This window comes from Eulemur rufifrons, chromosome 2, assembly GCF_041146395.1.
Source record: "Eulemur rufifrons isolate Redbay chromosome 2, OSU_ERuf_1, whole genome shotgun sequence".
NCBI classification, from domain to species: Eukaryota; Metazoa; Chordata; class Mammalia; order Primates; family Lemuridae; genus Eulemur; species Eulemur rufifrons.
In genome coordinates, this window is record NC_090984.1 from 12,238,018 (window position 1) to 12,248,440 (window position 10,423).

The following is a 10,423-nucleotide window of genomic DNA, read 5'->3' on the forward strand; positions in this document are numbered from 1 at the left end:
TGTTGTCTACTTAGAGCCGCGGCTGCTCATTAGATCAGTCGTTAACGTGGGTGCCCGGGCGTTACTGTGTTTCCGGGTTGAACGTGTCTGTTGCACCCGCCTGTCACTGCTTCGCGTAACTCGGTGTATGTTCCCTGGAATGACTTCCTTTTGTTGTTTCCCTTCAGCTAAAATAAAGGAGGAGAAAGCTGCCAAGGACTAGCTGTGCCCCTCCCATCACCCTCTTCTCCGGCACCAGGAATCCATGCACTGATGTTGTATTTTTAACCTGTTGATCTGTCAGTTCAAATGTGTTGTGCACGGTGTTTGTGGCCTTGGCTGACACGAAGCTGTCCTGTGAGGTTTGCAACTGATGACTTAGTGATCAAATTGTGCCGTACCTTGTACGTTCGGGATTTTAAAAGTTTTTGGTTTGTTTGGTTTTTTTTTTCAAATTTAACATGTATACATGGGAACCCTCAGAAAATGAAGATTCCTTAAAAGTTTTTTATTATGCATTATATCAAATGTTACCACCGTATGAGTGGAAATTAAGACTTTATGTAGTTTTTATATGTTGTAATATTTCTTCAAATAAATCTCTCCTATAAACCACCCTGGGTGGTGACTTGTGATTTCTGCAGGCCTTCGTACTGAGGGCGGACAGGAATAGGCCCCTCAGTGCTGAAGGGGACCCCCCAGAGGCATGTTGTTGTCTCTGTTTGGGGGTGGGAGTCAACTCTGTGACTCACTTTGGGCCAGTGAGATACAAGTGGAACTTGGTAGTGTGTCCTTCAGGAAAGCCATTTAAGGGAAAGTCTTGGCCAGCCTTCCCCATGGCCTGTGGCGCTCTTTGGTCTGGGGTGTGCTGTGTTGGCTGGTGGCATAGCAGCCATCCTGTGACGATGAGGACAGAAGCCCCATGCAGTGGATGGTGGAACCAGAGAGGAGTCACTCAGAGCCCTGGCATCCCCCACCCCCTGACAAAAACCCCGTTTGCTTGACTCTGTTAGCTGGGCTTTCTGTGTGTTCAGTGTAGCTCAGTCCTGAGATGAACAAACCTTTTTTCTCTGGTTTGTCTTTGGGAAAGGACTGTATAAAATGCCAGCAAAGCAGAAGTATGTGGGGGAATGTCAGCAGCACACATGACCCAGAGGGCCACCAGGACTGGGTAACGCCAGCCCTACCACCTCTGTGTGCACTTTCATAAGTGGGCCCTCTTGGTGGCACTTCAGCTGTAACTTTACTCAACAAATGACTTATATCTTAGTCGTAAGACCATAGGGTTCAGTGCAGTTGGAGCACTAAGTTCACTGAATTCCTCAGTCGGTACTAGGCGTTTCCGTCTTCCTGCTGCTGTAAACTGCCACACTGAACATCCTTGTACATCTTACTCCCTCTCTCCTTCAGGGAAAGGTCTACGAGAGCTGCCTGGGCCGTTGACTCTCGGTATTTAACAGTTTCCACCAACAATGCAAACTTCTCCTTAGCCTACCCCTAGCTCTTATCTCTGTTTAATCCTTGTCAACTGAATGGTGAAATCCTGTTAGCTTTTTTTTTCTAGAGGCAGGGTCTTTCTGCGTCGTCCTGGCTAGAGTACAGTGGCATCATAAGTCACTGCACCCGTGAATTTCTGGGCCTAAGCAATCCTCCCACCTCAGCCTCCGGAGTAGTTGGGACGACAGGCGAGTGCCACTACGCTCGGCTAATTGTTCTTTATTTTTTGGATAGAGATTGAGTCTCACTCCATTGCCCAGATGGGTCTTCAGCTCCTGGCCTCAAGCAATCCTCCTCCCTCAGCCCTCTGAAGTGGTGGTATTATAGACGTGAGCCACCGCGCCCTGCCTGCTGGCATTTTTTTAATCGTGACTTAACACTTCCATGTGTCCAGTGGCCACTGGAGTTTGTCCCTTCTGTGGTGACCACATGACTTTGTCCTTGGGCATGAGAGGTAATTACCCTTGCTCGAATCATCTTGATTCATCCTGTCTCTGCCATACAGAGGTCTTCTATATTTAGCAAATAGATATATTTGTCACTTGTGTTTCTCACAGCCCATTGAAAAAGGCCGCCTCTACCCCCAGATCATAAACATGTGTTTTCTTCCATATGTCTGTGACATCCTCATTTTAACACGAGAATCACTTTTGGAAGGACCAAAACGGGGATCTCGGCCTGTTTTTCCAATAGGTAGCAAATCCCCATGGAAAGCGCCGCAGCTCAACATGGCATATGGAAGATTTTCCCCGTCAGATTTTTTAAAAATATACTTTCTGCTTTTTTAAGCTTAAAAACTCATTAAAAACTATATAGTGAGTATAATGAGAAGTATGCTGTCTTTTTGTGGATTCCCAGGCATCTTGACCAAGACGACTGAGTCCTAGTCTGTCGTCTTCCAAGGTCGTCGTATGCCCGAGCACGCGCACCTTGTCTCTGCTACAGTCGGTAGCGTCTGTTAAAACTGCTTTGTACTCTGAAGGTCATTTTACTTAGGAATGTCTTTGTGCCCTATTTTTTTTTTTTTAAATTGGGGTTTAGTATGAAATAGCCAAGTCCTAAATGTCCACCTTCATTTATTTATTTATTTTTACCATGGAGACAGGGTCTCTGTCACCCAAGCTGGAGCACAGTGGCCCAATCATAGCTCATTGCAGCCTTGAAGTCCTGGGTTCAAGGGATCCCCCTGCCTCAGTCTCCTGAGTAGCTGGGACTACAAGTGTGCACCACCGCACTCGGCTAATTTTTCTTCTTTTTATAGAGACCCAGTCTCAACTCTTGCTGGTCACGAACACCGGGCCTGAAGCAATCCTCCCACCTCAGCCTCCCAAAGTGCTGGGATTATAGGCGTGAGCCACCGCGCCCAGCCAACCGGCCTTCCTTTCTAAGAACAGTTAGCCCTTCCATTTATTCATATATTCGCTTGTGGTTTTCAATGACCCAGATCTTGCAAATTTCACAACTTGATTCCTAGGCATTTAGTTCCTCTGTGACTAATGTAAATTAGATGTTTTCTTAATTTCTAAACCGTAGTCCTTTGCCTATAGGAAGATGATCAACTCGTATTGACTAGGATTTTGTATATTGATTGTGTATTTTTTTTTAACCATTTTAAAGTGGCAATTCACTTGCATTAAGTACGTTCACACTGTTGTGAAACCATCACTGGTATCTCTTTCTAGAACTTTTTCATCATCCCAAACAAAATGTCCCCATTCTCCCTGCCCCAGCCCCTGGTAACCTCTGTTCTGCTCTGTGTCGCTGTGGATTTGCCTATGCTGTGATGGGTATCTCATAGCAGCAGAATCATACAATATTTGTCATTTTGTGTCTGGCTGATGTTTCCAAGGTTCATCTATGTGATAGCTGGTATCGGAATTTCATTCCTTTTTAGGCTGATATTGCATGGGATGGAGATATGTGTGTGTGTATATATTTAACATGTAGTGTTTATCCATCCATCCCGGTGGACACTTGGGTTGCTTCCACCTTTTAGCTATTATGAATCATGCTGCCATAAACACGCACTTACTAATATCTGTCCAAAACCTTAGTTTCAATTCTTGTGGGCATAAACCGGAAGTGGAATTGCTGGGTCATATGGTAATTCTATTTTTAATTTTTTGAGGAACTGCCATACCATTTGCCACAATAGCAGGTCGTTTTCTTTAATGAAACCAACATGCAGGGCAGCACCAGTGCCCCTTTGGGGCCCCCCCAGGTCTCGGTCTACTTCCCTAGACACAACCGCGAATAGGCCCTTGCCATGTCTCCTTCCTATGCACGTTTTGTGACTGTTAACGCATCTGTGTGTCCATCAATTTAGTATTTCCTATTTCTTTACAACATTATGCAGAACCAGGCGCTATGGCATGCACCTATAGTCCCAGCTACTCAGAAGGCAAAGGCGGGAGGATCGCTTGAGCCCAGGAGTTCAAGTGCAGCCTGGGCAACATAGCAAGACCCCCTGTCTCTTAAAAAATAATAAAATTAACCTCTTTAACACGGTGTCATCCTGCAAGTGACCGTTATCAGGCCAGCGTGGAACGTACCTGTCTACTTTGTGCACACTCCCACGCAGCTGACTGCAACCACCAAGAGAAAACTTGCAGACACGGCATCACGCAGTTGTTCATCGGGTATGAACTCCGTCCCGGTCGCAATAAGATAGACGTGTACTGTCCCTCCTTGCCTCGCAAGAGAAATAGGCAGGCAAATGCCACAAACAACGTGATTTTAGAGAGAAGAAATGCCACAAATAATAAAAATAAAACAGAATTGGAACAAAGTGTATCTGAACCTTGTTCCTCTCCAGATTTTAGTACTCAAGTGTGTAGATCTTATGCGTACAGTGAGATGATTTTTACATGTATTCACCTGTGTCTTCACCGACCAGATCAAGACAGAACATTCCCATCACCCTGGAAGGCTGCCTGGTGCCCCTCCCAAACCAGTCCCTCCCCACCCCCTGTAATCTAGCCTGTGCAGAGAGATTCTGTCTCAAAAGAAAAAGGTACTTAAGTTAAAATGAGGTCATTAGGGTGGGCCCTAATCCAATCTGGTGTCCTTGTAGGAAGAGATTAGGACATACATACCTGGAGGAGAAGGCCACATCAAGTCATAGGGAGAAGATGCCCCAGCTTCAAAAGAAACCAATCCTGCTGACACCTTGATCTTGGACTAACAGCCTCCAGAACTGTGTGAAAATAAATTTTTGTTGTGTAAGCCATCCAGTGTGCGGTATTTTGTCGTGGCACCCTGAGCAAATTATACAAGTTGTTTTCCAGTTTTGGGTCATTGTAAATAAAACAAAGCTGCTATGAATATTGGTGTACTTTTTTTTCTTTTTTTTTTTTTGGAGACAGGCTCTTGCTCTGTGGCCCAGGCTGGAGTGCAGTGGCATGATCATAGCTCACTGCAGCCTCAAATTCCTGGGCTCAAGCGATCCTCCTGCCTTAGCCTCCCAAAGTGCTGGGATGACAGGCGTGAGCCACCACATCTAGCCCAGCACTTTCTATGGATGACCTAATGTACCTGAATATGTATTTCCTTAGGCCACTTGTAAAAGTGGTAATTCAAGTTAGTGGATATACAAAACAGATAAAAAATACATTTATATGTTATTAAATACATCTCACATATATCACACATACATATTATTGTAAGGCTGGTGGCAGGCACCCCTCCTCTCCCTGATGAAAAAAAGAAGAAGCCCACGAGACCTGCCGAAAACAATGCCTGCAGGGCGCAGCTAAGTTAAAGAATAGCCACACCTGGATGGATTACCCTGACAAGGGTCTCTCCTGGAATCCATACATACCACCAGCCCCTCCTGGTTCTCAATACCCACCCTAAAACCTTAACGGAACCGAAAAACCCCCATCCCCCAGCTCTAAAATATATAAGCCCACACAAAACTTCTGGGCGGTGCGACTTCTCAGGCCTCTCCCCCCTGGGACCCGAGAACCTCGTCCTGGCCCCTCTTTCTTGGGACCTGTTACCCTCACCCAGGAGCACTCCAGTAAAGCCTCTTTACTTATCCCTTTCAACTCTGCTTGTCTTTCTCTGGCGCCAACCATCCAAAAAACCTTACAATTATATGCTAACATATAAAATATATATTTATGCATGTATTTTTATTTAAACCAAAATAATATATACACATGGTAAAAATTTTAAATATGGCAGAAAAGTCCCAAAATAAGCTTTCCTGTCTTAATGGCTTCTTTCCAAAACATCTCTCATCAATAGTTTTCTAATATTTCTTTCCAAGAAACGGTTTGCATATATCTGCATATCTATGTGCTATTAAAGGTTTATACCAATTGGTTTCTATAATATATGCCCTTTTGCATCTTGCTTCCTCCTATGGGAGATTTTGTTTTTTACATGGGCACAAATGGATCTATCTCCTTAAAAACCACAGCGTTTCATAGATTATGGCGTAGCATACCTTAATCTATTTAACCAGTCTCTCTGGATGGGCAGATAGATGTTTCCAGTTTCTGCTATCATGAACAATTCTGCAAGGACATCTCAACTCTTAAATCTGCATATATTTACAAGTTTACTCACAGGTTTAATTATTAATTGGCTCAAAGGAAAAATCATATGTGCATTTTATTTTATTTGAGACAGAACCTCCTGAGTAGCTGGGACGACTGGTGCAGGCCACCACTTCCAGCTAATTTTTTTATTTTTAGTAAAGACAGGGTCTCGCTCTTGCTCAGGCTGATCTTGAACTCCTGACCTCAAGCGATCCTCCTGCCTCACAAAGGGTTGTTTTGTTCTTTCTGAGATTTGGTTTCTTCGGCTGCAAAATGGAAATGTTAATTTCCTCCTAACAGTGCCCAGCATACAATAAGCGCTCAATAAGTGAGCACCCATCCATCCATCTGTTCATCTACTCACCCATCTTTTCATCCGTCCATCCGGTTAATAGGATGAGCCCTGAGATGCACCTTTGCTCCCTTACCTGGTCTGGCACCAGCATCGCCCAGCAGCTTTACCTCCACCCGCAGGGTGGCGCTGTGGGCGCCGCGGCCGGGGCGCTCTAGACATCGACGGCGGCACCGGAAGTCTCGTTCACTCACGCTTCCGCTCTCTGGCCCGGGCTAGGGCTGCGTGGAGAAGACTTTCTGCTATGCCGACCGGAGACTTTGAGTGAGTCGGAGGTCGCAGAAGTGGGGGCACAGGAGGCGGTCGGGGGGTTCTGGGGAGTATTACGGGGCCTGGGTGCGCCGAGGCCGTGGGGGCAGGGCCTCGCTGATTCCTCCGCAAACTTGTCCCCGCAGTTCGAAGCCCAGCTGGGCCGACCAGGTGGAGGAGGAGGGAGAGGACGGTGAGTGTACTTGGGCGCCCCGGGACACCGCGGCCAGCCCCCAGCTCCGTCACTGCGGCCTGCTTCGACCCCCAACCCTGACACCGCGGTCGGACCCCGCATTCCCCGTCGGCGCCCAGCCCCAGCCCCGCCCCATCCTCGAGGCCAGCCTGTTGCCATCTCCAGGCGATCACTGGCCAGTCCTTCCTCCCGTGCCACTGGCCAAGTCCTCGCAGCTGCTCCCTTTCACCGACGACGCTGTGCCAGTCTGTTTCCTGCCTTTGTACTAGCACCTGGCCAACTTTTTGGCCTGACCCCCCTATTCGTGCTTGGCGATTCCCTGTCCTTGCCACTCCGGATCCTCGCAGCGCACTGTCCACGAGCCCTGTATCCTTGGTCCTGCCTTCCTCAGCTCTTTGTGTGGGAGTCATCCCAAAAGCCCTTCCATCTCAGCCTCTGAAGCTGATCCCTTCTACCCACGCTCCCTCTCGCAGACAAATGTGTCACCAGCGAGCTCCTCAGGGGGATCCCTCTGGCCACGGGGGACACCAGCCCAGAGCCTGAGCTACTGCCAGGAGGTGAGTGACAACTTCCACTCCACCCCTGGGGCCGCCTCTCCCCCCAGCCCTGTCCTGCCTGGTCCCTGCCACCCAGGCTCACTCCTTGTCTTTCTCCCTCTCCCAGCTCCGCTGCCAGCTCCCAAGGAGGTCATCAACGGCAACATAAAGACAGTGACTGAGTACAAGATAGATGAGGATGGCAAAAAGTTCAAGGTGAGGGGGCGGGGAAAGGGGGACTCTTGCTTAGGGACATGGTTGGCAAGGAGAACTCTTGGTCCTAGGAGCCTGGAGGTGTGGGAAGCCCTAACCTCTCCCCTCCCGTCCACAGATTGTCCGCACCTTCAGGATTGAGACCCGGAAGGCCTCAAAGGCTGTCGCAAGGAGGAAGGTGAGCCCCTCCTTCCCCAGAGCTGACCCCGGGGCCTTGGGAATCCTTGTTCCCAGGGCCTTTGTTTTCAGAGCTGGGGTTTGACTGTTTGTGCCTATTTTGTTGAAGCAGAATGGGGGTCTGGGGTGTTTGCACTCTCTTGGGGCCCTGAAAAGTCTGGGGCACAGGAGCAGGTGAGGTTAGAATCTTATCCTCTTGGCCTGTCAATCCGGAGGAGAGGAGCCAAGCCTTCCCTCAAGGTGGTCGTAGCGGCTCCGTTTCCCCAGGGCTGCGTGTTTCTGGAAGAAGCGATAGCAGTTGCTCCAGACCCCACACCAGGCACTTCGCAGGAGGTGTTTGCTCCTTCGTTCCATCTCCCTAGAAGCCCAGGGAGGAGGGAAGCATTTGTCATCTTACTTTATAGGGGAGGAAGCTGAGGCACAGGTGGTTTAGCCCAAGGTTCCTTGTGGTCTGGGTGACCTCTGCACTTACCTGGACATCGCTCCCCAGCAGGGGCTGGTCCACCAACCTGCACGGGACCCAGAAATGGGGACTGTACCTCTGTCCCCCGTCCACCCCCCACCTGCCTCCATTTTCTTTTATGGAGTGCGGGGCTGGGAGCTGTCCCTGCATGCTGGAGCTGTCACTGTTACTGTTCTGGGGGTGTTTGGGAAGATGAGAAATGGGGCTCAAGGCCCAGGCACTTTGGGGGTAGTTACTGTGGGTGTCTCAGTGTGGGACCCTATCTTCCCTTGCCCTGACTCATCCCCTGTCCCCCCCGAGCACAGAACTGGAAGAAGTTCGGGAACTCAGAGTTTGACCCACCAGGGCCCAATGTGGCCACCACCACCGTTAGCGATGATGTCTCCATGACTTTCATCACCAGCAAAGAGGTAAGTGGGGCAACAGGCTGGGGGGCTGTGGCAGTGGGTGGGGGGGTGCGGCAGCTGCCTCTGAGCTGCCCCCACCCTCCCCTGCCAGGACCTGAACTGCCAGGAGGAGGAGGACCCGATGAACAAGCTCAAGGGCCAGAAGATAGTGTCCTGCCGCATCTGCAAGGGCGACCACTGGACCACCCGCTGCCCCTACAAGGACACGCTGGGGCCCATGCAGAAGGAGCTGGCTGAGCAGCTGGGCCTGTCCACCGGCGAGAAGGAGAAGCTGCCGGGAGGTGAGGGGCCGGGGGCGGGGGAGGGGTGCTGTGGGGGAGCCCTTGGTCATCATCTGCTGACTGTGCATGGGCACTGCCCCCAACGTCCCCTTTGTGGCTGTCGCCCTCCCCTCCAACACACACAGCAGTGTCGGCACCGCTGTGCTGTGGCTTGGTCTGGGTTTGATGATGCCTGGCGGCTTACCTGTGACTTGCATATGATATGCACTTGTCCCCTGCCACTCATGGAGGACTTGGGGACCATCCCTATTGTGTGTCCCGTGCTTGCTGTCCCCTTGCATTGTGAGGCTGGCCTTTCTATTTTCTCCAGCTCTAGGCCCTCTGAGGCACAGAGCTGGGGGCACCTGTGACCACATCCACCGCGGTTTCTGCCTCTGCCAGTGTGGCTGGCAGGGTGCTCGAGTGGTGTCAGTTTCCTGGCTGTGAGCTTGGTGTCATCGTGACCACCGAGGCTCCTGTCCCCAAAGGGGCCAACCAGACGCCTGTGGCTTGGCAGATGGTGCCCGGGCCGGGTCAGGGCCGGGGGCACCATCCGCCTGGCTGAACACGACTGTGCTTTTGGTCCCCAGAGCTGGAGCCCGTGCAGGCCGCCCAGAACAAGACGGGGAAATACGTGCCACCGAGCCTGCGGGATGGGGCCAGCCGCCGCGGGGAGTCCATGCAGCCCAACCGCAGAGGTGAGGGGCGCCCAGCGCTGGGTGGGCACCTCCCAGTACCCTGTAGTCAGCCCCGGGGCGTGTGCGCGTGTGGGGGCCAGCAGGGCCTCCCACTCACAGCCACCTTGCCTCACCCGTACAGCCGATGATAATGCCACCATCCGAGTCACCAACCTGTCAGAGGACACACGGGAGACCGACCTGCAGGAGCTCTTCCGGCCCTTTGGCTCCATCTCCCGCATCTACCTGGCTAAGGACAAGACGACCGGGCAGTCCAAGGTGTGGGGGGTGGCCACAGCGGGGGGCGGGAGGTGGTGTCGTCTGTCCTGGCTCGCAGCTCCCTGACGCTGCCCCACTCTCCCCAGGGCTTTGCTTTCATAAGCTTCCACCGCCGCGAGGATGCCGCCCGCGCCATCGCTGGGGTGTCCGGCTTTGGCTACGACCACCTCATCCTCAACGTCGAGTGGGCCAAGTAAGACCCCTGCCCTGCCCCCGCCCCCCCCAGCACCGCAGCTGCCTGTGGGCCCCACGCCACTGCAGCAGTCACTCAGCCTGTTCAGAGGTGACAGTCTTTTGTTGTCCTTTTCCAAACCTTGCAGAGAGGCAGATAGGTGCCAGGCAACAGCTGCCATGCCTGGGGCCCACCGTTGGCCCAGCTCTGCATGCCCTTTGTCACACCGCTGCCTGAGTGTCGGGGGTCTCGGGGGGCCTGAAGCCCTCGCTTTGCCGTCCTCAGCACCTCCTCCCTCTCTCTCCCTAGGCCATCCACCAACTAAGCCAGCTGCCACCTCGCCACTGGGCCCAGGACTGTCGGCGACAAGGGGCACCCTCTGAGGATGGGCACTCCTGGAGCAATAAAAAGGCTCAAGTCAC

At 51.5% G+C, this 10,423-nt stretch overlaps 2 protein-coding genes across 4 annotated transcripts in view; both read left to right on the forward strand.

Moving 5' to 3' along the window:
* DNMT1 (DNA methyltransferase 1) overlaps window positions 1-489 on the forward strand; it is a 42,463-nt gene extending 41,974 nt beyond the window's left edge. For all 3 annotated transcript variants that reach the window (XM_069478878.1, XM_069478870.1, XM_069478862.1), the window contains one exon: window positions 168-489. In XM_069478878.1, the coding sequence (XP_069334979.1) occupies window positions 168-202 (35 nt within the window). In that variant the 3' untranslated portion in view covers window positions 203-489. The remainder of the gene's footprint in view (window positions 1-167) is intronic.
* Window positions 490-6,579: 6,090 nt separating this feature from the next.
* On the forward strand, window positions 6,580-10,418 carry EIF3G (eukaryotic translation initiation factor 3 subunit G). The gene is made up of 11 exons (XM_069479011.1): window positions 6,580-6,639; window positions 6,771-6,817; window positions 7,291-7,374; window positions 7,481-7,569; window positions 7,685-7,744; window positions 8,512-8,616; window positions 8,705-8,894; window positions 9,464-9,571; window positions 9,693-9,829; window positions 9,916-10,022; window positions 10,311-10,418. Exons 1-11 carry the CDS (start codon window positions 6,620-6,622, stop codon window positions 10,324-10,326), a joined length of 963 nt encoding a protein of 320 aa, XP_069335112.1. The 5' UTR covers window positions 6,580-6,619; the 3' UTR covers window positions 10,327-10,418.
* The last annotated feature ends 5 nt before the right edge of the window (window positions 10,419-10,423 follow it).